The sequence below is a fragment of the Pelodiscus sinensis genome, chromosome 18 (assembly GCF_049634645.1).
Source record: "Pelodiscus sinensis isolate JC-2024 chromosome 18, ASM4963464v1, whole genome shotgun sequence".
NCBI lineage: Eukaryota > Metazoa > Chordata > Testudines > Trionychidae > Pelodiscus > Pelodiscus sinensis.
In genome coordinates this window covers 24918851-24945291 of record NC_134728.1, presented here as the reverse complement: position 1 = coordinate 24945291, position 26441 = coordinate 24918851, and the positions used below count along the sequence as shown (strand labels likewise).

The window sequence follows — 26441 nt, the reverse complement described above, 5'->3', positions numbered from 1 at the left end:
CCTGGTTTTATATAAGCGCCTTTCTGCTATGCAGGGCTTCCCAGCCTGTTCTTACCCTCTTGCCAGGCATGAATTGGTGCCAAGTTCCAGTTCATGCCACTGTGTTTCTCACTCCCCAGGGCCTGGCTGGGTTTGAATCTCCTAAGAGGACTGCTGCTCCCCTCCCCAGACTGTGCCTGGGAGCAGCAGTGCCGAATGGGTTGTGTTTAGTGCACTGGTCTCTGCCTTACAGACCCTCCTGGCACCCCCAGGGAACCCCATAGGGGAGGAGAACATGCCTGTGTCCTGCTCCAGCTTGTAAGATGTGGGGGAGGGCGTGAGCAGCACTCTGCATCAGTGAGAGCGTTCACACCCCGAGCCTTGTGCAGGCAGATGCATCTGTGGGATCGAGCCTTGGTGATGCTTGCTGAAGGAAACCCCAACCTGGGTTCCTTGTGGGGCCCTGCGGCAGCCGGCCTGGCTGCAGCACGTACATGCAAAGGCCCAGTTGGACAAAGCGTTGGCCTTGCCCTGCTCTTCTGCCCCTTGCCCTCCCAGCGGGGGCGGTTTGGTCCCAGCAGTAAGCGCAAGAAATGTTGGACTGTCCAGGCTGTGAACAGTGTGGTCTCTCAGACCATTGCGGCGGCTGTAATATTTCTGTTCCTCTGGCTGCAGGACATGGAGCAGAGGAACGGGGATATAACGTACAGCCAGTTCGTCCAGCTTTACCGGAGCCTGATGTACGACGCCCAGAAAACGGTGAGAGGGCTCCAGTTCTTGGAGGGAGGAAGGCGCAGGGGAGAGGCAGAAACGTGCTGGCTGTGAGAGGAAATGGTTTGGAGTTGCAAAGGGAATGCGGTGACTGGAGTTACTGGCACTTCACACAAGCACATGAACTCCTCTGCCCAGGGCATGTCTGTCCCACATGCTTCCACCCTTTTTGCCCTCTCATCTTCGCTGTGGGGACATCCCTTTGCTTACCCTCCCTTGCCTTGCATCTTCCTACATGCCCTTGGCCACAGCTGCAACCACCTGAGCAGGCTGAGGAAATGTTTCCATGCCAATGCCTACCCACCCCATGGCTGTTCCCCTCATTGGGGCTGCAGGATTCATGCGTTTGCGTGGCTGCTCTCCCCTTCCTACCATTTTTAATGCGATTGCCCCTCTGGCACCTCCTGCTGATGTTCCCCCGGCTTTCTGTCCAGCCACAGAGGGCACTGGTTGCAACTAGCACAGACCCTGGGAGGTTGGGATTCTGGCCTGTCCCAGTGCACGGGGGAGAGGACAGAGGTGGCGGATAGACGAGCTTGCATGTTTTGTAGGCAAGCTGGCAATCACCCTCCCCCCTGCTCTGAGCGCTGCGTGAGTGATTGCCCTGAATTGCCAGCGCCCTGGCAAAGGTGGTGTCAGTGAATGAAGCATTCCATGGTGTAGCCCTCTCTGTCTGTAAGTGGTCAAAGTGCCACTCCATGGGACTATGGGCGCTTGCACGGTTCTATTCCAATATGGGATGATCAGACCATCCCTGGCCTTTCCAAAGCGGGGAGGTTGATAACTTACCACTTCAGTGCGATTAGCACATAGGTTCCTGCTCTCTCTCCTGCTGAGGAGATCTGAGCATTGGGGACTAGTTCATGGGCCTTAGCTGTGTTGGACACATGTTTAATAAAGCCGAACGGATCTTGGTGAGAGATCAGGTCCAGTGGTCCATTCAATTAAGCGCTTAGTTCCATTGTTAGGGTGGAGCGAAGAAGGCCATTGCTCTGCCATATCTCTCCTAAGATGGGAGGGGTAATAAAAGGGGGACCCTCATCCTTGCAGTGTCCCTGGCGGCCTGGTGCAGTGTTGCATTTGTGTTCCTGCCTCAGTTTCCCCTAATGGGCTTCCTTGAATCCAATGAGGATCGTGTATGTTGAACTGTGGCCCATCAGGAGGTCTAGTTTGTTTAACTTGGAGGTGGCACATTATAAAAATAGATCTCCACCCCAGCCTCTCTAGGTGGAGAGGAGAGGGGCTGTGTTAATGTTGGTCTCTAAACCCCACTTATATTCAGCTCCTTTATCAGCAAGGACATCGGCTGGGGAAGGGTCTTTCCTCATGTCAGGGTCTCACAGAGATCAAACTGGGGTTCCTCTACCTAGGAGGAGCCTGTCATCCTTCGGATCTGGCACTCCCTGGGGAGTGCTTCCATGGGGCCACCGAGAGACGGCATTCGTAGTGCTTCCCTTCAGAGCCTCTCCCGCCTAGCAGCATGAGTCCTTTCCCAGGTCGCCGCCTCCCCAGGGTCCCCCAGAAAAGCCTTCCCCTGTGAGAGCTTTCCCCCAGTGTTCCAGGGGATTGTTCCTGGCCCCGGGAGCCCTGCTCTCTAGCTCACCTTGACTGGCAGTAGCTGCCTTTTGTCAGGCCCAGGGGCTTTCCTGCCTAATTAATTGCCTTCCACTTACTAAATGAGTTAATTAGTCCCCGATGAGCCTGAGTTGCCTCCTTGCCATTGTGGAGCCTGTCTAAGGTAGCCTGAGCTTCTTGCCTCCTTCCTCCATCAGTATGCTGGTCCCCCACCACCTTACCCCTTGGATTTCAGGCCTGGGCCAAAATGGATGTAAAATGCTGCTAAGCCCCAATTCCCCACTGACTCACTTTAGGGATGGCTACGTGCTGCTGTAAATGGTGGCACGAGGTGCAGGAGAGCAGAGAACAGACCGAGCGATCCTGGGGCTAAAGGTGAGATGGGCCCAGGAAAGCAGGGAGCTCTCCCAAATTGGCAGAGGCCTGCTGCCCAGTGCAGGAAGGGTCCGGTACATGCAGGAGGAGAGGGGGAGCTTTCCCCTTGAGTAGCTTTGCTTAGCACAGACTTTAATCTGAAACACCGTGGACCTGAATTCAACCAGGGAAGGTCCGCAAGGGAGCTGAGGTTCCTGGCCAGGCAGGGTGCCACCTGCTGCATTTGGGGTCTGCTCTTGGGAAGGAGATGTGTCCATGGAAACAGAAAGGCTGACCTGTGTGTTTCTTCTGTTGCAGATAGAGCTCCCGTTCCTGGAAAGGTAAATGCCTCTCGCTTTGGGGCGCGGAAGGGTGGAGATCTCTTTCCTGGCGCTTTAAGAGCATGTGGGTGTTGGCAGCTCTGTGCCACGCTGTGCACACCGTGCTTGGCTCATGCATGACCGAAACCAGCATCTCTGCTGTAGAACCACTGGGCTCAGGAGGCTCCTAGGGAACCTCTAGCCAGACACAGCCCAGCCCAGGTCAGTAGTGAACAGAAGTTGTCACCATCTGATGGCTGGGTTTTTGTGGTCTGTGTGAACTAAATTTGGTCTTGATCCAGTTCCTATGGGACACTTGCCTGCATCTCAAACGTTTTCCCCACAATTGGTGCTAACTGGCTGCAAAGTTTCTCATCAGAGAAGCCAAGGCCATTTGTATGGCCTTTCGTTTTCATTTTTTATTTATATTTTTCCTGGGAATTTATCCCTGTTTGTTGCATTGAAATCAAAACCAAGTGCAAAAATATAAATTTTTCTGGGTAAATATTGGGGTTTAATTCAGTGGACAGAAAGAAGAGGGAAAAGTGTTAAGTAGATTAATGCTTTGAATTCCAGTCATCAGTGTGGTTTGCTTCAGCACTAAAACAGAACTCAAAACACAGCGCCACTTCTGAGTTAAGAAATAATCCCAAAATAAAACTTTTCGTTTGAATACACAGTCTATTGTTGTCGACTTAGAATTGTTAGCCTTTTAATATTTGCATGGACCACACCATTTGCAGCACATATACTCAACTTCATCCTTTTCTCCCGATTTTGTTTTTTTTAAACTTTTTTGAATTATTTCCTTGTGTGCTGAAACATATTCTGAGACAGATTTTCATTTTCGTGTGACATCTTTAAACCGTTCTCTGCTAAAAGCTTGAAGTGTGTATGTGGTGGGCACTAGAGTTGGATGCATGTGTTACTTCCCAGCTTGTGTGCATGCCTGTTTGTTTGTGTATATCTTCTAGACTTACACATAGCCTTACTTCAGCAGTCAGCTTTGCATATTCACACAAACTACCATACTATCATAACAATATAACTTGTGTAATGTATTTTCGTAATAAAACAAGGTCTTTTTTATATATTTGAATGATAGAAAAGTAGGCTGAAAATCAGAACAGAAGAATAGTGCTTTTTGTAAAACCTGGGAATTTTTGGTAAAGATCAGTTTAAACTGAACACAAAGGGTCTTAGCCATTGGTAGTAATGCCCCTCTCATCACATCCAGCTGGTGTTCAAGGTGTATTGACAAACTGTGCCCTCCTTTGCACGTCTGCCTCTGTGCTGTGGCTCACAGAAGTTCAATGCAATTGTGGAAGTTGGAAAGACCTGCTAGCTTAGCTCGTCACTCTCCTAGGAGCCAGGGCAGAATTTCTAATGTCTTGTCTACTCTAGTTCTGCTAGTTGCACACTCTGTTCTGATGCCTCTAGTATGTATCACTGAGGAAATTTTTGATAGTCAGCCATCTGTCTTTTCTTGACTTCGTCCCAGCATCCCTCATTCTGTCCCCTGCCTCTCCCTCCTTGGTGTCTGTAGCCTTCGTGTATTTATAGGCTTGTGCCATCCCTTGTCCTTAGTTTTCCCTGAGTTATGCTCTTATAATCTTTTCTTACAAGTCCATCCCTCTAGCTCCTTGATGCTTTCTACTGCCCTTCTCTGGACTGACTGTCTCTGGATACTGTATTTCTGGTAGCATGGTGCCCCGGGACAGTGCCATGTCCAGGTGCAGGCAGCTCAGGCTGTATAAAGGTCTCTTTGCTCCCTGACATGATTTCTTTGGTACGTGCTCCACCAAAAATGTCTCTCTCTCTCCTTTGTGCTGGGCTGGGAGGTTGCAGTGTTGCTCTTTGGGGGATGTGGTGTGTTGCTTGCATGGGCCATTGTGATTTGTCATGGCTTCCTGTCTGCTGTGGAGCCCAGAGACCATTCGGCAAAGTGATGGGATCACTGATTGTGGATTCTCTGTGTCCTTCTGCCAGGTGTGGCGAGAGATTTGAGCACTCCAAGATCTCTTTGCTGGAGTTCCAGAAGTTCTTACTGGAGTATCAGATGGTGAGCTCCCCAAAGGGCAAGGGAGGGAGGAGAAAGGGGATTCAATTATCCTCTGATATGAGCCATCTGTAGGGAGCCTGTGTCCAAAGGGTGACTCTGATCTAGCGGCTCTGAGCCTGTGGATAATGATGCATGCTGCCCTTGAGGTAGCCCTGAGAGAACAATGCTTCCTGTCAGGAACAGTGGCTGGTTAAAGAAGAGCATTTTGACCATCTCAGAAAGGCATCTCATCCAGCCATTCATATCTAGGAGCAGGGGAAAGCAGTGAGGGGAGATCCCATGTTTTTTTACTGGGAATACAGAGGTTCTACGAAGGTAAGGAGAAAGGGCCAGTCCCGTAGGCAGGTCATGACTGTAAGATCAGTCAAAAGGGTGAAGGTAGCAGAAGCACCTTCCCCTGATAGCTGTTGTGACTGCCACCTGCGTAGGAAAGACCACTGATTGATCTTGTCACTGACTTTTCTTTTTAAAGTGCAGCGTCTCCAGCATTAAGCAAACGCGTGTGCTGTGCTCCTTGCAGACTGTGCAAACTCCATCTAGGTTCATAAATGGCACCCACCACTATACTATTGCCCTCATTAATGCAATCATGCAAATAGAACTTCATGCTCAGGGGCCCGGGCAGTTAGAGCGCACACTGGAGAGCCTGGCAGACTGCAGCAACCATGTGCCTGCATAGGTGATGCAGGTTGTAGCTGCAGTGAGAATATTTCATAGCACTGGGCTCCCACCTGGTGCCTCTTTGGCTGCTGCTTTGCAGCCAGCAATTAACCAGGTCACCACCCAAACCCTCTGTAACACTCCCCCACCCCCACCCCCACCCCGGTCACAACCTTCCCTCCCCCCCCACACACACACACCCTGCATCCCCCGCCTACACCCACAACCACAGAGTTGCTTTTGAAATGGAAGCTTCTGAAAATTTCATTTCACACAAATCAAAACTTTTCCTCCCCCTCCCTGTGTCTGCAGGAGCTGTGGGCTACTGACACCCTCCAGGTTCAGGAGTTCATGTTTAACTTTCTGAGAGACCCACTGAGAGAGATCGAGGAGCCTTATTTCTCTCTGGACGAGGTGAGCGTCTGAGGACACTATTGGCACAAAAACTGGGGATTTGGGTGGGGGAGGGGCTCATAATAAGGTATGGAGTAGCTAAGGCTGTTGAGTTTGTGTTCTTCATAGGGCGTATGCCCTTTTGGGGGGGGGTCTCATCTCTACTGTGGGTAATGCAGCTTGAAGGGTCAGAGCCTCTCCTGAGCATCCCAATGAATAGCCAGCACTGGATTGTCACCGTGGTGCATGAGAGAATTGAGTGCCCCAGCTCCTTTGACTGGGACCAAACATTTGCTCTCCCCACCAGAATGCTGCATACTGATCTTGCGAGCTTTGGGAGGCCCCTTGGAGGAGAGAATAATTTGGTGATTGCTAATGATAATCATGCCAAGTACCATAGGGTGTTGGTCGTCAGAGATTAAATAAGCTGTCGTGTCCCTTGCTGCGTGTAAAGTCCCACAGCACTGAGACCTTAAACAACCATCTCCCATCCGATATTCCCTCTAATCTTTTTCATCCAAGTGTGGTTTTTTCCCCATCTGTGTGCAGAATACTTTATTTGATGTGCACCGAGGCATGTGCGACTGTGCACCGCCAGTAGAGAGAGACACCTAGCTGCGGGCGCTCTGCTAATCAGCTGGGCAGCACTGGAATCTCTCCTGAGCGGCCGCACAAGCGCCCAGCTCACAGGGAACACTGCTCCCATCTCAGGCTGCCTGTTGACGTCGCGGGGGTACAATCAGGCCTTCTATCAGATTGTTACTACTGGCGGTGCTGGGGCTGAGTGGGGCATGCCACATGAGGAACGGTCCTGGTCCTCGTGACTGCGTGTAGTGAGGGTGGGGATGCCTTTGCCTCCAGTAAAACCCGCCGAGCAAACCCCTTATTGTTACTGGCGCCTTTTTGTTCCTTCTTGGGCAGATTCTCACCTTCCTCTTCTCGAAAGAGAACAGCATCTGGAACTCGCAGCTGGACACGGTGTGCGTGGAGAACATGAACAACCCCCTCTCCCATTATTGGATCTCCTCCTCCCACAACACGTAAGGCCGGAGGAGACGTCTCTCTCACCAGCCCCCCACTCCATTGATTGAAATTCTCCTTTTGGGTCAACTCCCGGGGGACAACCATTTTCTAGGCATTGTCCACCTGCCTTGTCTCTCCTGAGGGCTGTAAGAAAAAGCCTGGATGGCTGAGATCAGTTGCGTAAATTGCTGCGGTGGGGAAACCCCTCTTAGAACCAGGGAAACAACGGCCTCCTGCGGACAAATGCTGATGGCACTTTGTGCATCTCACGGAGGGTACGGCAGCTTGGGTTTGCTTCCATGTCGATTCACAGTCACGGGTGTCGTTGGCAGGAAAAGGCGCAGCTCTGCCAATTTGAGAATGCAGTCCGGCAAGTTGGGAGTGGGTGGATCTGTGTAGTGTGGGAGACAAGATGGGCAGAAGAGGAGGACGGGGTCTGTTGTATTCTAGCACCACGCAGGCAGGTTGCGGCTTGCACCGGTCCTGCGCTGAGCTCTCCGAGTTCCTGTCCGTAGCTTGGCTTTTGATGGCGCGTTTCTTCTGCTTGGAAGGTACCTGACGGGGGATCAGTTCTCCAGCGAATCCTCCTTGGAAGCCTACGCGCGCTGCCTGCGCATGGGATGCCGCTGCATTGAGCGTGAGTACCTCGCAGGGCTGGCTCCTGTTCTGCAGCAATGGCCGTGAAGTTTGTGCCTCCTTCCTCTGAGACCCTTGGCTCCTTGTATGGCCTGGGGGCCTGCAGCGTCAGCACCTTTAGCAAGAATGTGCTTGGGGGCATCCCGGGGTCCCATCTTTCTATCCTGCACTGGGCCATGCCTGGCTTGCAGGGTCCCAGCCCACCCCAATCCTTCCTGGGACCACATAGCAATGGGGATAGAGCAGCCAACCTTTTGACCCTTGTCTCCATGCTATAGAACTACAGCCTGGCTCTCCAGGGCAGATTTTTAAAGGCATATAGGCTCCTAACTCCCTTTGACAATCAGTGGGATTTAGGCACCTGGCTACCTTTAGCAGTCTGGCCTTTCATCTTCTCACATGCTTATGCTGCATGCCAGGAGGCAGCCTGCTGCAGTGGTTAGAGCAGGGGAGTGGGATCCTGGGGGTAGAGTTCATTTTTAAAAATCCAATTATATTTCCACTAGGAATGTTAAAGAAATTGTTTCTTTTGGAATTTGTTTGCAGAAAATTCTGATTTTTTTTTAATTCAAAAAAATTGCTAAATGAAAGCATTGTCATTTAGGATCTTGTTTGTCAACTTTTAGTGAAAATTAAACCGATTTGGTGGAATATATTTTAATTTTAATCAAACCATTTTTTAACTAAAAGATTTCCAGTCACAAAATTTCTACCAGCTCCATCGGGACAGCTGAAGTCTAATCTCCCTCTGACACTTGACTGACTGACTGACTGGGACAAGTCACAGCACCGCTCTGTGCCTCAGTTTCCCCATCTGTAAGACTAAAAGATTCACTTTGTTGGTTGTTATGAGACTTGGTCCATGGGAGTAGCTAGAGATCTATAAGGATCCTTGCATGGAAGATGCCTGGAAGTTCTGGTAGCACTGCTATTGTCACATCATGCTACATTTTGACACTCTTGCAAAATCCTCTGGTTGCATGTGGCCTTGCACTGAAAGGGTTAAAGAGATTGTGTGTGTTTCATCTGAGTAATTGTTTTCTCAGAAAGATCCTTGATTTTCACCTCCCTCCTTTTCCCATCCAAAATGGATTCCCCTGTGCAACTCGTTCGGTTTGACCCATTTCATGTTGACGTCCTGTTTGCATCACTGGGTTTAAGTTTCCTGTTGGTTTTTGTTTCACAGTGGATTGCTGGGACGGGCCTGATGGCATGCCCGTGATTTACCATGGACACACCTTAACCACCAAAATCAAATTCTCTGATGTTTTGATCACAATCAGGGAACATGCCTTCGTGACCTCTGAGTAAGTAGACCAGGTGTATGAAAGGCAGACTCCTCAAGGGTCTGATCCTAATTCAGCTACAGTGAAACTCATGTTTGTGCAAAGCACACACTCGAAGCCTGCAAGCAGGGTGTAAGTGGAAGTGAAGTAGCTCATGCAAGCCTTTTTTTGCTTGCTCCCCTGGGTTTAATTTGTTAGATGCTGGGGCTCAAGCAGTGTTTCTTTTTTTAACTTTCATAACTGATGCAGCAACCCCGGAGGCTCGCCGGGGGCTCGGGACTGCGAGTCCCGAGTGGCAAATCCTTGCACAAATTAAGTACTGTTCCCATCTCTGCACGAGGTTGATTTCACCTGCAAAGACTGTCCTCATTCAGTCAGGATCTTGGGAGTTCTGTCTCTGGCTCTTCTGTGGCTCACTTTGTGATGCTGAGCATGCCGTTTATTCCTACGTTTTCAAATAGCCATTAATTTTGGAGGCCCAACTGGAAATGTTTTTGGTCCAGATACTTAATGTGTTCCCCCAGGTCTGGCTGTAGTCCATGGATCTGCAAGTGCTTGGCACGCTATAAATCGGGCTGAGATGGGTGGAGGACTGTCCACTGGACACCCAATAATTAACACCCCCTGAAAATATAGGGCCTAACACCTCTCCAGGGTTGAACTTGGTGACTCCACATGAATAATTTGACTTGTGTCTTGGGTGATGAACTGGGATTATTATCCCTTTGCCACAGAAAAACACAGAATTTGCTTTTTTACGGAGATACTTTAGTTTTTACATTTTGTGAACAAAAAAAACAGACAGTAACTATTGACTCAGTGCTACTGAAAGTACCAGTGTCACTTATTCAGTGCATGCAGCCTTCCCTTTTGGGGTTGATTTTTGAATGCACTTTATGTTTGCATAACTAAATATACTCCGATCTGGCATCCTGAGGCGAAAAGGGGTTTGTGTTTGTTGTATCCCAAACTTCACTTAAGCCTTCAGACATTAGTAATTAAAGTTATGAAAAGATGCCAAAAACTTTAAAAATCCCCTCAATGCACTGTGTCACGGAATTTGGCAAGGACAACTTTATGCTGACGGTAATGTGCTGTTTTGTGCTGTCTGCAGCAAGGCTGTAGATTGCTTGTGAAGGCAGACTGTTGTAGAACACCTGGAAAGCACTCAATGTAAACTTCATGAAAAGGGGAAAAAAAAACCAAGATGCTGACAGAGCAGGCCATAGACTACTGTAAAGAAATGATGCACTATGACTGGGTCATTGTGTTAAGAGTATTTTATTATACTGATTTATTATATTGATTGCTTAAAAATTGTAAATGTATCAAGAAAATGTGTTCTGCTGATACCTGTGTATATATATTGTGTCCAGGGGAAATTCTAGTTCAATGTTACATTTTAGTCACAAAAAGAAAGGATGTTTATTTTTTTATCTGAGAATTTGGGGTTTTAAATGAATGAAAGCTAGGATCCCTGCTAATGAATGTATCCATCTGTACAGGTACTAAATGTAATTTATTAGCCTGAGATGTACAGCCTTAGTGTCTTCTGATATTGCAACAAAGGGCTTATTCTCCTCTTGGTGCACATGTACAATGTTGTGTCATGATGGTTTGTGTGTGAGCCTCATGCACACGCAGACAGAACACCGATGAAAGTTCTTCTTGCTAAACTGATAATGCGACAAGGGACAACCTCTGGCCATGGGTTCTTGTCCTACTAAAGGCCCAGATGTGATTGCTTCTCCACAAGAGTGCCATGGTTAGTGGGGAGACTGCCTGTTCTGTCTTGTGTATGTTAGTGCTGTATTATAAATACATCCCCGCATAGCCCTCCTGGGGGGAGGAATAGCTCAGTGGTTTGAGCATTGGCCTGCTAAACCCAGGGTTCTGAGTTCAATCCTTGCAGAGACCATTTAGGGATTTGGGGCCAAAAGGGCCAAAATTTGTCAGGGATGGTACTTGGTCCTGCTGTGAAGGCAGGGGACTGGACTTGATAATCTTTCAAGGTCCCTTCCAGTTCTAGGAGATAGGCAATCTCTATTTATTGATTTCTTTATTTGTCACCTGGTTGGTTCCACAGGGAAGTTGTTGTCCTTCTCTGTGGTGGTGAAGAGGCAAATTTTTGTTAGGCTAAACTAAACTGGACAGCACCCGGCATTAGTGTATCTGTTCCCTCTCTCAGACGAATCCTATACTGGGATGTACAGACAGATGCTGCTGAGCAAGAAACTCGAGTTCACCTCGGTGGAGATGAGAATGAAATCTGGAATATCTTGGGGTTTCAAAGGACTCTGTGGAGAACAACCCGTAGAATTGTCTAGTCAGCACCTGGGAAATTGTTGCACGCTGGTGCCAGTAATTAATGTCTCAGAGGTAGTAAGGCATTCGGACGTTAGAGCAATGCAGCCGTTTCAGATCGATAAACAGGAGCAACCATAATTCCGAAATAGCATGGCAGGGCCATGACCAGGCAGTTAACAGAAATGTTGACCCTCCCCCAGTCACCATTCTGATACTTAACCCTTGCTTTCCCTCCTGCTTCTCCATCTCCCAGCTATCCCATCATCCTGTCTATTGAAGACCATTGCAGTATTGCTCAGCAGAGGAACATGGCCCAGAACTTTAAGAAGGTTTTTGGGGACATGCTCTTGACCAAGCCGGTGGACATATCCACTGACGGGCTCCCCTCGCCAAACCAGCTGAAGAGGAAGATTCTCATTAAGGTAAAATTCCCTGGAGGCTGGCATCTCATGCAAAGGAAAGACAGCTCAGCTAGTCATTGGAAGGGTGGGAGGGGAGGGCAGGGTGGCGGGTTCAAGTCCCACCCACTCAGGCAGAGGCGGGATAAAGGGCGCCCTGAAGGTGAGGTGGTGGGGTGGGTTCTGGCGTGGAATAGGACGCTCGCCTGGGGAGGGCAGGGTGGCGGCCCCAAACCCCGCCCACCCAGGTAGAGGCAGGATAAAGGGCGCCCTGAAGGTGAGGTGGTGGGGCGGGTTCTGGCGTGGCCTAGGGGATAGGGCGCTCGCCGCGGGTGACCATAGAGGGACAGTGCATATTGATTTTGTTTGGGCCCATTTTCTAAGAAGGCTGGATTAGGTTAGTGTTTCCTAGAGGTGCGAGAAAAGGTCAGAGCTGGATCCAGGTGCAAATTTCCCCAGAGTTCAGGGTGCATTGGATCTGGGACCCGTCTTTTCTCCCTATCTTCAGAGATCTAGTGTTTCGTCCTGTGGGTCTCTTTGGTCTGCTTCACTGTCTGTACACCAGCACCGTCTGGTTACCATGGCACCTTCCACTGGCAGAAAATGCGTTCTGCTCTGCTGGAGATGCAGGATGCTCTAGAATCTAAGGGAGAGAAAGGGAGGGGGCATTGAAATGGAACTGAACTGAGGAGAGCTCTGACTCCTGTACCCTATTGCCCTCTGGAGGCCACCTGGGAAACAGAGACTGGTTACTGCTGTTTTTAAATACACTAAGGCTATGTCTGTATTGTGCATTCTTGCGCAAGAAGATATGCAAATGAAGCGTGGCGATGAATATTGCTGTGCCTCATTTGCATACCTAATGAGCCGCCATTTTGCACAAGGGGCTTTTGCGCAAGAAGCAGCAGTCTACGCTGTTCCTTCTTGTGCAAAAGCCCCCCTTTTGCACAAGAGCCGTTCTGCCTGAAAATAAGCAGCAGAATGGCTCTTGTGCCAAAGCCTCTTGCACAAAATGGTGGCTCATTAGGTATGCAAATGAGGCATGGCAATATTCATCGCCACGTCTCATTTGCATATCTTGCGCAAGAATGCGCAATGTAGACATAGCCTAATTCCTCACTTACCGTTGTGCAGGTTAATGTTGTTTCCTTGTTACATTGATTATCCTTAGAGCACATGCTCATTTAAAGTTGTGCAGTGCTGCTTTCTAACACTGGTTGGCTGCCTGCTTTGTCCACTACTTGCAGTGTTTTCTGGAGAAACAACCTGTCCTTGTGGAGTTTGGGACCAGAGTGGGATGGCAGCCCCCTGTCAGCTCCCCTAAATTCCCTGTACGCTATGCAGCTGCATTTCAGCTGCCCTTCCTCACTTCCCCGGCTGCTCCTGCCCACTGCCTTGGAGCTGGTCCCTGGTAGGGATGTAGAGTTCTAAGGTTATCTGGTTAACTGATTAAGTGGGATCCCAGGGGAGACTGCTCCAGCCTGATTAGAGCAGCTCCCAGCTCCCGCCTGCACAGGGCGGCCAGCTCCTGACCCCTGTGAGGCTGCCAGTGTCTGCTCCCAGCCCCCAAACGCACAGGACAGCCACTTCCTGACCCCCATGAGGCTGCCAGCTTCTGCTCCCATTCATGCGGCCCACTCACTAGTCTTAGTTGCTCATTGCTGGTTTAAGGTGTGGCAGTTCCAGGGTTCAGACCTTGGTGTGTTGGCCACGATGGTAGCTGTCACATAATCGCTGTTATACATTCTAAAGAACTCTGCCCAGAGCCATCATACAGCTGGTAGGGACTTAGCTAGAAAGCTCTTAGGGAAAGGTCTGGTTTTGCTCTGTGTGTGTGCAGCCCTAGCCCAGTGCAGTTCTGGCCTACGACAAACTCGTAGGCATCGCCACAGGACAACGTGCCCAGTGGCGTTTTGGCACTACTGAATTTCATAACCCCTTTCTGCAGTGCAGAAGGGGATCTTTTATCAGTAGTTATGCTCTCGGGGGGTACCCCTTGTAGTACAGCTGAAGAACGTTAAGGTCTCTAAAGCATAAACATGTGATCATGGTTCTTCTGGGGCCTTCTCTTCCTCTAGTAATATTTGATCTGGGGGTCTTATTCTGCAGCACAAGAAGCTGGCGGAGGGCAGTCCTTATGAAGAGGTGCCATCGTTAATGTACTCGGAGAACGATCTCAGCAACTCGATCAAGAACGGGATCCTCTACCTGGAAGATCCCATCAATCATGTATGTTTCCTTCTGCAGCTGCCACTTCTTTCAGGTTACCTAGAGATTGCTGGGCCATTCAGCCAATCTGACCTTACAAACTAATATTAATTCTGCTGGAGAAGTAACTAATGCGCATGGTAGGGAGTCATCCTGCCTGGGGAGGGGATGGTGTAAACTATCCAGGGGCCTTCTCATGGCTTTGATTATGAAACACTGAATGTGCCTTGTTTAATATAATTTAAGTTATAAATTAAGTCCAGAACTTTCAGACGTGGGTGCATCTAAATCCATATTTTGTCTGAATATTTCTGTTTTTAAAGTTTTACTGTGTGCTTTTAATGATGTTTTGTCCAGTCCATTCTCCTTGTTTTTCACATGAATTTTTCACATGCATCTTTTGGAAGAAAGAAAAAAAAACCACCACAAATTGCCTGGATGACTTTGGGTCTAGTTTAGAACCAGAATCTACTCCAGTTGACAGTGCCCCTGTAAAGTGCGCTGGAGAATTCTCAGCCTGATTCCACATACAAGCATCGGTTTGCATCACAAAGCTACCCCCCATTTCGATGCTATTGAAAGCCTCTGCTCAAGAGTATCTTTAGAGGTGAATTAGCAGGGTGCTATGGAACTGACCGTGTCCCCACAGTGCTGACAATCCACCCAAAGGTAATCGGTCTGCCCAGTGCTGATTGGATGAATTCCCTTTACAGAGGTTTTTGTTTCCCTACAGGAATGGAATCCACATTACTTTGTCCTGACCACCAGCAAGATCTATTACTCTGAGGAGACGACCAGCCACCAGGGAAACGAGGATGAGGAAGAGCAAAAGGAGGTGAGAGCCATGCCTTCACAAGGGATTCGCTCGATTTCATGCACTGCCGGAAGCCGTGAATTAGCCCAGTACTGGGACTTTTTTTCCTAGCAGCACCGGGGAAGTGGAAGCAGGCAGCCGCACATACCAATCTCGTGTTCGGTGTGGCTCGTGTGGCATGGCAGGATCGTGTCACAGCAGTTGTGCGAGGGAGGGCACAGCAGCTGGTTGTGAAAGAGGCACATTTGCCAATGACATCCCTGCTGGGAGCACGAGCTGCTGTGGCCTTTGCAGCATCCGCATGTGCCAATCTCGTGCTTGGCACAGCATGTAGCTCGAGTTCCCTGCCAGAGCTGTGCTGGCTGCTGTCCCTCAGATGAAACCAGCCCTGGAGCCCCCACTCCTGCTCCGACATGAACACCCCCACGAGATTGGAGAAGCTCAAGTCTGCCTCCCCGCTGCTGGAAAAATCGCAGCAGTGTGGGGGCAACTCAGTGGCCATGCGCATTCTGTGAACATGTCTACTTCGCCCCCCGAGTTCCCTGTAAACTGAGCGCTTGGGGAACCGCCCAGGAGAGAGTCAGATGCCGCCCAGCTAATTAGCACAGCGCCCACAGCCAGCAGCATGTGTTTCTGGTGGTGGTGCACATCTGCCCATGCCTTGGTGCACACAGGAAAATGTATTCCACATACAGGTGGAAAAAGTAGAAGGAACGTTGCCCGTGACACTGTCATGAACTTTCATTAAAAAAAGAAAGCCTTTGATTTTCACATGGCCTTGCCTATGATAAATGACCTGATTGCGAAGCTGAGCAGCTGATCTGAGCATTATTTCAGTGGGAGCTGCAGGTGCTCAGCACCTGGGAAAATCAGGCCATCGCTTTACCCCTTTGTGCCTTGGTTTCCCTATCTGTAAAATGGGATGGTGACACTTATGCCACCCTGGGTGCTCTCTCGGCCCTGGAACATTTTATACTTCATAGTAATGGATGTAAATTACTGGAGTCCCAAGGGATTTTATCTCAGTGGGAAGGGGACTGGAATTCGAACACTCGTGGTCCACAGCTGGAGGCCCTCTGCCTCTGAGAACAGCCGGTACCTTCCACCGGGAGCTCCACTGAAGTGCCACAGATGTGTGTCTCTCTCCTGCCAGGTGAGCAACAGCACTGAACTTCACTCCACTGAGAAGTGGTTTCATGGCAAGCTGGGGGCTGGGCGTGATGGGCGCCACATAGCAGAGCGGCTGCTGATGGAGTACTGCATAGAGACTGGTGCCCCTGATGGGTCTTTTCTAGTACGAGAGAGCGAAACCTTCGTGGGAGACTACACCCTCTCTTTCTGGTAAGGATTGCAGCCCTTTCACCAGCTCTGAAGTGGCCTTCATCCATGAGCTCCCAGTCTCCTCTATCTGCTGGGTTCAGTTGAGCTCCTGGGTTCAGTTGCTCCTCTGCCGCTCGTGCAGTGTGACTTGGATCAAGTTACTTGACCTCTCAGGTAGGGACATAAGCGACTAGTTGAGTGACTACTCAACTGCTCACTTCCCCTCCCCCTGCCTTGCTGCCTCTCTATTAGAGGCAGCAAGGGGTGGGGAAGCAGGAGCCAGTGCTGGGAGAGCTGGCTTAAAAGCCAGTTCGTCCCAGCAATGTCTCCACGGTATGTGGGGCAGGAGGAGGGGAGGCAGAGCCACAGCGTTCCTAGAGCCAGCACAAGCTGGGACTGCTCGCACCGGCCCTGGGAGCTGCCCCCACTGCAGCTCTGTAATTTAAATATAGTAGGAACTGGGCTGCCTGCACACCCGGCTCCTACTTCATTTAAACTGCAGAGCCATAGTGGGGGTAGCTCCTGAACCCAGAGCAAGCCGGGACAGAGCGCCTCCCCTTATCAACTAATTGTGTAGTCAGTACAAATTGTGTCAGCTACACGATTAGCCAGTTACCGCTTCTTAACACCCTTATTCTCATGGCCTCCAGTTCTGTCTGGGATGCTAAATCAGGAATCCCGAGTAGAGCCAGAGGTTATTTTGGATTTGTGCTAGAGGATATACCCGCCGTTACTCAGGTCCTTGTGGGGGTGCAGGAGTCAGGTTTGGGAGGTCTGGTGGGGCTCACCGGTGCGGCCCACAGTGGCAAGGTTGTTGCTGTGACAGTGGCTCCGTAGGACACTTGGGGTCATCCCGCCTGGCTGGCAGCTCTTCCCGAAGAGGCACAGGGGCTGCATGGGGGAGGAGGTGGGGGTTTCCTGCCTGGCCCTGGCCTGCATCCCCTCTGGGGGAAGAGGGGGCTGATGGGAGCTGAGCTGCAACCAGGGGGCAACTTACCCTTTGGCTGGTGACTGGCAATATGGAGAGCCCTGGCCCCAGCTGCCTGCTGTCTTCCTGGTGCAGCTGCCCCCCTGTGGTCATTCTGCAGTGTAACTGTCCCCCACACTCACTGTCCCCAGTGGTCATTGTGGAACATAACTGTCCATGCTCTCAGGCCCCTCCCTTTCTGGGTTATGGAAAACAGTTACATTCCAGGCACATCCCATTGTCCTGGCACAAACAAACCCTGCCCTTGCTTTAAGTTGGGAGAAGAGGAAGCTGTGTACCAAATTTGATGGTCCTAGCTCTTATAGTTAAGAAGGCATTCTTGGACAGACTCAGACAGACTGACTGACTCATGGACAGACAGATGCACGAACTCTCTAAAATAGGTGTACAGATTTGGCACTGGCGCTGCCCCTTCTGGAATACTGTGTCCATTCTGATGTCCACGTTTCAGGAAGGATGTTGATAAATGGAAGAGGGGTCAGAGAAGAGCCCTGAGAACAATTAAAGGATTAGGAACGTACCTGATAGCGAGCGACCAGAGGTGCTCAGTCTCGTTAGCTTAACAAAGAAGGGTAAGGGGTTACTCAGAGTCTTGAAGTATCAACCTGGGGAGCTAGTATTTACTAACAGGGTTACCAGTCTAGCTGAGAGAGGTCTCTCACGATCCAGTATCTAGAAGTTGAAGCTAGACTGATACAGACTAGGAAGAAGGGGGACATTTAACAATGAGAGAAATTAACCCCTGGATCAATTTACCAAGGGTGATGGTAGATTCTCCATCACTGGCAATTTTTAAATCAAACTGTATGTTTTTCTAAAAGATCTGCTCTGGGGATTATTGCCAGGCAGATTTCTGGCCTGCCTGATACATAAGTTACTCGTATTATTCCCCGTAATCTGTGCTCTTGTGCAGCTGCTCAAGAGAAATTCAAATGCCACCCAGCTGCTTAGCAGAGTGCCTGCCGCTACGTTTTGTGTTTCTATTGGTGGTGCATATTCACACATGCCTCCGTGTGCATAAAAATTTATTCTGCAATGGGAAGGAAAAAATATCTTCAAATGAATGGAAAAGATTAGAGAGAGCATTGGTTACCAGTTATTCATAACTTGCCCCAGAAGACGATCCTTCCTAACTCCGGTAGTCATCGGTTTGTGTCTTCAAGCATGTTGGATTTTCTCCACCATGTACTGCTGCTATCAGTGTTGTTGGCCTCTTGGCTGTGTGTTTGCACTGATCACACTTCTCCTGCTTAATGTAATCCATGGACTAAGAGTAGGCATGCATCCTAACTGTCTTTACTGCTGGTGTCCAATTTAGCTGGGCCATACTCCCACCGAGATGGCCTGCTAGCTATGAGACTGAGTAAGCCACATGATGGCATCTTATCCAGTCAGTCTGCGTTGGGCAATGGCCTGCCCAGAGTCCCCACTCAAGAGCACATCTCCCTTTCTCTCCTTGTTCTGACCCAGGCGCAATGGGAAGGTGCAACATTGCCGCATCCATTCCCGGCAGGACGCCGGCAGCCCCAAGTTCTTCCTCACGGACAACCTGGTGTTCGACAGCCTCTACGACCTCATCACCCATTACCAGCAGGTGCCTCTGCGGTGCAATGAGTTCGAGATGAAGCTGACTGAGCCTGTGCCACAGACCAACGCCCACGAGAGCAAGGAGTAAGCATGGGCGGGACGGGGGGCGGGGTCCCCTACAGTGCTCCCCTCGCTGCCTCACTTTGGCCCTGCAGTGCCCCTCCCAACGCTGTAGTGGGAAGCGATGCTCTGTGTGTTTCTGCAGCAGACTGAGCCTGCTGTCCCAACCCTGAGCCGTGTGCTGTTTGCTGAGAGAGGGGCGGGACACTGATCTGCCCTGCGTCTGCGTTCCCTTCATCCCCAGCCTGTCTCCGCCGAGGGGGCGAGACAGCTCTGAATTGCTACAGATACTGTCCCTTTCTCGGCCTCCTGTCCCACAGGGCTCTAGAGCTGCAGAGAAACTGCCACCAGTGGGTTCGGTTGCACTACATCATGAGAGACCTGCCCCTTGGGGCTTGGCCAGGCCTATCTGGGACATGGGAGCTTGCTCATCTTAGGGTGTCTTTACCCAAAGGTGGTACCACGCCAACCTCACCCGGCCCCAGGCCGAGCACATGCTGATGAGAGTGTCACGGGACGGAGCCTTCCTGGTGCGCAAGAGAGCTGAGCCCAACTCCTACGCCATCTCGTTCCGGTAAGCTGCCGGGCTGTGTACGCGGATCCGTGTGCTTGTGCGTGTGTCCGTCCCAGGGGGAAGGTTTTATTTACACCCTGGGACTGATGCGGCTATTAGGAGGTTGGGTTGCTTTGGGATTGGCTTGGGAATCTCCACCACGAGCCTCCGCTTGTGTTCTTCGCTCTTACCCTGAATCGGACCCCACCCTCTGCACGTACCTGGGTGTGAGGGAAGTTCTCCCCCGCTCGTGCTTAACACACCGTTTTGCAGGAACGGCACAGTGTGTCGGGTCAGGAAGGTGTTTCTGCTGCCGTTACGCCGAGGCTGATCCTCCAAGATATTCAGGCGCCTGCTTCCCGTGGATTTCAGTGGGAGACAGGCACCCAACAGCCCGCAGAGGCAGCAGGGAGCCCCAGGCAGGCTCCCCTGCTTGCCCTGGAGCCCCGCATGCCTCTCAAACACTGCTGCTGGGCCCCCTTTGTTTCAAAACTGGAGGGGAGGGGGGGAAGCTTCAGGAGCTGCCCCTACCCCCGGCACAATCCCACTGGCCGGTTTCTAGCCAGAAACTGGCCAATGGGAGCTGCCTGTTTTAAATAAGAGGCAACCAAGAAGAAGCTCACCCCCTCTTCCTCTCCGCTCAGGTATTCACTGAAGCACGTGGCTGGGCAGGCAGGCAGGCTGGCTGGGGAATGTTTTAAGCTCTGCAGGCCGTTAGGCTGGTTTGGCTGCTGGCCAGAGCCTCTCTCTGGCACCCCAGCCCTTCCCTTCCCCAACCCTCTGCCCCCCCTTGTACCCAGACCCCCTCCCAGATCCGGCACCCCAATCGCTTGCCCCAGATCAGTCCTCTCCTACCCTAAGTCACATCCCAAACCCCTGCACTCTAGTCCCCTGCCCTAGGTCACAGCCGCCTCCTTCCCCCAAACTGCCTCCCAGACTCCATTCTCCCTCCTGCACCCCAGTCCCTCACCCCAAGCTCCCTTCTGCACCCAACCTCTGTCCCAGACCTCGCATCTTCTCCATTGATATCATGGAAGAGTGCAGCCCCCGACCACTTTCCAAAATCTTGGAGTGCCCCCCTTTCCCCCCCGGCAAAAATGATTGCTCACCCCTGCGCCAATGGCTGTGCTGGTTCAGACAGGGGGTTGCTGTATTCTGCAGCACCAATCGGGAGTCCCGGGTCCCTTGCCTCTGTCCAAGCCGCCATTCCTTTTCAGCCCTGACTGGGGGAGGAAGGAGACGGTGCCTACTGGGACAGCATTAGACTCAGTTGGCTCTCAAAGCCGCCCCGCTTCGTGCCAGTTGCCTGCCACGCTGAGGGGGTGGGGGGCTGTTTTCCCCAGCTTTTGTCCCTGGGTGGTCTCATTAGGAGCTGTGTGTCTGCTCTAACTGTAAGGTGGTTTCACCCTCTTCTGACCTGTGCTGATTAGGGATGTCGAATCCTGTTGAATCAGTTAACCGCTTAAACAGGGGCAAGCTGGAGCAGCTCTCGTACTGGGCTGGAGTGGCCCCTGCCCACAGTGGGAGTGGGGGGACTGCTCCAGCCCCTACTGGGTGCTGCTTGCCAGTTAACCATTCACATCCCTAATGCAGATGCTGCATGGTTCCTCCTCGTGCTTTGCTCGGGGTGTTGGAGATGGACATTCGGCCCTCTGTGCTCTGGGGCGGCTGCAGACGTAGAGGGAAGCGTCGGGGGCGGGCGGGTGGGATGGGATTCATGCCGCTGCCTGGAGAGGGGGTTTCTCTGGCCGTTTGCCGAGCAGTGTTTCTGTCATCGTGGCCTGGCAGGGCGGAAGGGAAGATCAAGCACTGCCGAGTGCAGCAGGAGGGCCAGACTGTGCTCCTGGGCAACTCTGAGTTCGACAGCCTGGTGGATCTGATCAGCTACTACGAGAAGCACCCGCTCTACCGCAAGATGAAGCTGAGGTACCCCATCAACGAGGAGACGCTGGAGAAGATCGGGACAGCGGTGAGTGGGCAGGGAGCGCTCCACGGGTCAGGGGAGGCGGCCTCTGCAGCGAGGGCTCAGCTGAGCTGGCCTTGTCAGAAGCCTGCCCCTGGCCGGGGGCGGTTGAGTGAATGTGTGATACCTGCACAGCTGAGTTAGCAAGAGGACCAAGGATTCCCTCCCCTCCGTGCCTTGGGCATGCACGGCCTGACGTGTAGCACCAGCAGCTCTGGGTGGCGTCAGCGTGATTGGTGGGTGCTCGGCTAGGTTAGAAGGGGTCTGTTTCCTATGCGCCAGTCCCTTCTGCACTGCTGGCTTCTGTGGCTCTTTCTCTGGTAGCAGCATAAAAATACAGAGGGCGCCGTTCTCCTCGCACGAGATGTTCGCTTCTGAGCGGCCGTGTACGGGCTTCTGTTTTGTTTTGCAGGAGCCCGATTATGGAGCCCTTTATGAAGGACGCCATCCAGGATTCTATGTGGAGGCCAATCCCATGCCAACGTTCAAGGTATCCTCTTGTCTTTGTCTTCGTCTTCACAGGTTGATTGTAATGGCCCACTGGTCCAGTTCTGCCCCTAAGGCTTTTGTGCTTCCTTCGCCATCTAGCTCTGCTCTGGGGCTTCCCCTTCTCCCCCCATCCAGTTCTGCCCCACATCTCCCACTACTGCCATCCCATTTGCCTGGGACTGCCCCTGGCCAGACCTCTGCTGAGGAGAAGGGGGGGGTTTCTGGTGGCTGGCAGGCTGGGCCGAGTGAGGAAAGCCAGGAACGCTTTCTCCTCCACCCCCAAGGCCTGCTGCCTAGACAGGTGTCCTTTCTGCTGGACCGGGTTCCTGGCCCCTTTATTGTTCTTGTGGAGAGTTCAGAGGGAGGGGCGGTTTTCTGCATGTGCATGCGTGGGCCTGGTTCTGCTTTAAGGTAAGGTGTGGCTGTATCGCTGGGCCGAGAATGTCGGCTGAGCGAGGTTTCCACAGCACCCATCCGCATAGCATTTCATGGGTCTGTTCTGCAGCTGTTGTGCCAAAGTGCAATGTGACTCCACAGCTCCTGGCAGTGCTGACTGATAGCTGCCCTACAGAGCCAGCTGCGGGGGCTGCAGTGCTTTTGGGTGTTTGAGAGGCTCTGTCCGAGATCTCCAGGAGTTCCCAGGCGAGAGGAGACTCTGCTTTGCTCCTGGGGATCAGAACAGGGAGTCTGGATTCAAGGGGTCTGTTCTGATGCTCCCTGCCAACAGGCTCGGGAGTGGCGGGAGCTCCCACATCCTGTCCTCTGAAGTTGTGTGTGGTAGATTCCACTTCATACCAGTCCTGATATTAGCAGCTTCTGGTTAATGGCCACACGCTGCTGGGTAGCAGTCCCATCCCACTTACACCAGTGTTAATGGGGTTCGGAGGTTGGCAACAGGCATGCCACGGATTAGCAGCTTTGTTTTTGAGAGAAGCCTAGGATGCAGATGGGAGGGAAGCACTGGGATGCACCTGCCCTGGCTGCAGTCAGCAATCCTGCCTGTGCACAGGGCCTGCGCAGGAAGTGAGGGGCTGGGTGGAGGGGGGCTGTGGGCAGAGTAGTAGCAGGGAGGGGGCTGCAATCGAGGTGCCAGGACTCCATGGTCTCTCTGTGCTGTCCAGGCTGCACCTTGCTGGGGGACTGCACACAGGGAAGGAAGTAGTGGGGTGAGCAGAGCCCCGGCCTCTGGAAAGCTCAGGAAGAGGTATGGTATAGCCCAGTGGGCCCTGCTGTACTGACGCCCTGCCGGCACTTCCTTCCCCGGCTGCTGCCTCCCGCACCTGCCTTCCGCTTATTAGGAACTTGCCAGATAATGGCAACTTTTTGCAAGCAACCCAAGGGACTTGCTCGTAGGTGGAATCTCCTGTATTTCTTTTCATGGGCTTCCTAGCAGTGAGACAAAGGAAACAAATCACACATTGGGTTCCGGATGATTTTTTCTAAAATCTGCATGCAAGTTTGTCATTTGTGTCTCCTCTGCAACGCACAGTTGCCAGGCCTGTGTGCAGACTGCAGGTCTGACCGCTTGACTGTGTAAAGGTCCGTTTGCATGTGAGGACTCCTGATCTGATTGTGTAGGGGCGACTAAATGCCCAGTTGCAAACCAGCTGTTCAGGAAGCCGAGCTGGGCTGTGACCTGTATCGGTCATTGCTTAGTTAGCCCCATCAAGCCAGGCGAGGCAGCAACGTTTCCTTTGCTCATCTCGGCAGCAGCCACACAAATTGCAGAACGAAAATGCAACACGAAACCAGGGAGAGACGCGAGGAAAGTCCATGGACCTTGCACTAGTGATGGCTGCCATCTTGGCCCACACCTCCAGCCACTGTCCTCCAGAGCTATGAGCTGCTACAGCTTGAGCCCAGGCGTCCTAGCAGACTTGCAGCCTCTGTGCACAGGCCCCACTGGGAGCCAGGAGCACACTTCAGCCGTGGGTTACACCCTCTCCTGTGGTGGTTGCTAGATGCTGGCTCTTGGTGGACGGCTGGATGGGGGGCGCCCTTAGGCGAGGGGGGCGTGATCCTCTGTAGGTTCTGTGCCAGGATCGTGCCGGTGGAAGGGAACCTCCTCTCGCTCACGCTGGCGATGTCCCATGCTGGCTTTGGTGTCCGCCATCCAGCCTCAAGCCTCGCGGCCCTCTGTTGTTTCTGCAGTGCGCCGTCAAGGCCCTGTTCGACTACAAGGCGCAGCGGGAAGACGAGCTAACCTTCATGAAGAACGCCATCATCCAGAACGTGGAGAAGCAGGAAGGAGGCTGGTGAGCGACACCTTCCCCCACCCCCTCCCATTTCTGCCCCCTTGGATGGCGGATGCTGGCGGATAAGCTCTGTGTCCTAGCTAGACAGGCCCCAAAAGCCAGCAGCCTCAGAGGAGGAGCCAGGGTCACAGAGACCAAGCTGCCATTGGGGAGGAGAGGCATTGCCTGAAAACCTGTCCCTGTTCTGTAGATGAGCAATGGACGCTGGCCCCTTGGACTATCTGTCTGGCACCGGCACTCAGCCCCTTCCTGTGGGGCCAGAGAGAGAGCTTCAGGGACACAGTAAATGTGGAAGGGGGCTGGGAAGGATGGTGCAGGAGCCTGGAAGTGGCGGTGCCTCTCGGGGGAGCAACCCTGCCCTCGGAACGAGCCATTCGAAATACAGTCAGCAGGAGTTGTTACCTGCCCATCCCCCCAGGTTATGCATCAGTGGGGCTCTGGCCCCTTAGGAGCCTGTGGCTGTCCCGCCGTGCCCTTTGCCAGCAGGGCTCTCTCAGGAGTGGGGTGAGAGGAGCCAGGTTGTGCTCGTGGTGCTGTGACCGTGCAAGGACCCCAGGAGCTGGGCGCTCTGACGTGGTGCCTCCTTTCACTTGAGACCTGGGAGCTCTGGGCAGCCCTGTGGGGCTGCTGGGGGCCGTCCTGACGGGCTGCACCTTTGTCTCTCCCAGGTGGAGAGGAGATTATGGGGGCAAAAAGCAGCTGTGGTTTCCTTCCAACTACGTCGAGGAACTAGCCAGCCCTAGTGGCCAGGAGCCTGAGACAGAGGTAGGGGGTGTGTGTGGGAAGGGCAGGACAGAGGAGGGGGAGAGGAAGGGGTGTGTGTGTGTGTGTGTGTGTGTGTGTGTGTGTGTGTGTTTGCAAAGGGCAAGAGTGGGGGAGGGAGGGAGGGGGGTGTGTGTGTTTGCAAAGGGCAGGAGTGGGAGAGGGGGTGTGTGTGTGTGTGTGTGTGTGTGTGTGTCTGTCTGGAAAGGGTGGGGGTGGGCAGAAGGGGGTGCCTGTGGAAAAGTGGCTGAGCTGTGTGTAAGCCAGAGCTCAATGCTTTCCTCCCGGCAGGTTGGGCAGGTGCCCCGTGCTGAGGGCCAGGGTGGTGGGGCGTGTCTGGGGTGAGGGCCAGCTCACTGCTGAACTAGCCAACTCTGACGTGCTGGTTTGTGCTCTGTTCCCAGCAGCAGCTAGATGAGAACAGCCCCCTGGGAGTCCTGCTCGGAGGCACCCTGGACGTGCCATCATGCCAGATAGGTAAGCGCTGGGGTGTGGGTGGAGTCAGCTACTTTCTTGTTTGCACCTGTGCCCGGGCCATGCAGGGCTCTCCCTGGTGTGAAAGGGGCTGGCTTCCCCATCCACCCACAGCCACTCCAGTGCCTCCAGCCCAGAGTCTCCCCTCCTCCCTCTGTCCTGCATCCCCTGGAACGCTGGTTTCTCGGGGGCTTGGGAGCCCAGGAGCATAGCTCAGCAATGGGCACAGGAGCACTGCTCCCTCAGCTCTGGGCAGTGAGGCCAAGAATCGAGCCCACGCTGCCTGTAATCTAGCCCATTTCTCTCTCCCAACCTGGTTGTCATAAACCTGGAGGCCAGTGAATTGGACGCAACGTAGGGCCTGGTTGTAGGAAACCCACTCAGCACCTTGTTCCTTCCCCTCCCCTCTAATCGCAGCTGCGTGAGTGGTTGTGACCTTTCCCTTCCCTCCCTCTCCCGTCGCAGCCATCCGCCCCGAGGGGAAGAACAACCGCACCTTCGTCTTCTCCATCAGCAAGGCCTCCATGTCGCGCCCGTGCATGGACGTGGCGGCTGACACGCACGAGGACCTGGTGGACTGGGTGAAGAAGATCCGGGAGGTTGCCCAGACTGCTGATGCCAGGGTGAGTCTGGAGAGCCCCCTCGCCCTACGTCTGAAAATGGCTAGTTCTGTGGTGGGTGGAGAGAGGCCCTATAAGCGAGGGGCAGAGAGAGCTGCCAGCTCCATGGGTGCTCCAGGGCTGGATCCACCCACCGGGAAAAATTACGGGATGCTGAGTATCCAGTGGCAACGAAGCTCCCATTTCCCAGCACCTCTCCCCCACTAGCAGCCCTGTTGTCCAACTCCTCCCTCTCCTCCCAGTATCTCCCGCCTGCCCCGAACTGCTGCTTCGTACCTCGGAGCAGTGGGGGGAAGAGCAGGGACACTGCCTGCTTGGGGGAGAGGGAAGAGAAAGGGTGGCGGCTTGTGGGAAGCGGTGGGCGGAGCTTGGAGGAAGGGGTGGAATGGGGCGGAGCAGGGGTGGGAAGCACTGGGGCAGGGCTTGGATGAAGGGGTGCGGGGTTGGGGGTCAAGCACCCCGAGCTGGCACCCGGTCAAGCACCCCGGTCTGCCTATGGCAGACGCAGCTGTCACTCACGGTTTTCAGTGATTGCAGGCCACAAGCCCCCTTGGAGGTCAGTGAGACTTGTCCTCCTTGTTAGG

At 52.7% G+C, this 26441-nt stretch overlaps 1 protein-coding gene across 7 annotated transcripts in view; it reads left to right on the top strand.

Annotated features, from left to right (window-relative positions):
* PLCG1 (phospholipase C gamma 1) overlaps nucleotides 1-26441 on the top strand; it is a 101118-nt gene that overhangs the window by 58877 nt on the left and 15800 nt on the right. For 5 of the 7 annotated variants that reach the window (XM_075901320.1, XM_075901319.1, XM_075901324.1 and 2 more), the window contains 19 exons: nucleotides 655-738; nucleotides 2998-3020; nucleotides 4989-5061; nucleotides 6034-6135; nucleotides 7036-7154; nucleotides 7689-7774; nucleotides 8960-9080; nucleotides 11620-11788; nucleotides 13874-13993; nucleotides 14706-14807; nucleotides 15940-16127; nucleotides 18565-18765; nucleotides 19196-19315; nucleotides 21083-21263; nucleotides 21670-21747; nucleotides 23898-24001; nucleotides 24670-24766; nucleotides 25168-25240; nucleotides 25703-25860. In XM_075901320.1, the coding sequence (XP_075757435.1) occupies nucleotides 655-738; nucleotides 2998-3020; nucleotides 4989-5061; nucleotides 6034-6135; nucleotides 7036-7154; nucleotides 7689-7774; nucleotides 8960-9080; nucleotides 11620-11788; nucleotides 13874-13993; nucleotides 14706-14807; nucleotides 15940-16127; nucleotides 18565-18765; nucleotides 19196-19315; nucleotides 21083-21263; nucleotides 21670-21747; nucleotides 23898-24001; nucleotides 24670-24766; nucleotides 25168-25240; nucleotides 25703-25860 (2199 nt within the window). The remainder of the gene's footprint in view (nucleotides 1-654; nucleotides 739-2997; nucleotides 3021-4988; nucleotides 5062-6033; nucleotides 6136-7035; nucleotides 7155-7688; nucleotides 7775-8959; nucleotides 9081-11619; nucleotides 11789-13873; nucleotides 13994-14705; nucleotides 14808-15939; nucleotides 16128-18564; nucleotides 18766-19195; nucleotides 19316-21082; nucleotides 21264-21669; nucleotides 21748-23897; nucleotides 24002-24669; nucleotides 24767-25167; nucleotides 25241-25702; nucleotides 25861-26441) is intronic. The other 2 variants (XM_075901323.1, XM_075901321.1) reach the window with 1 other exon arrangement.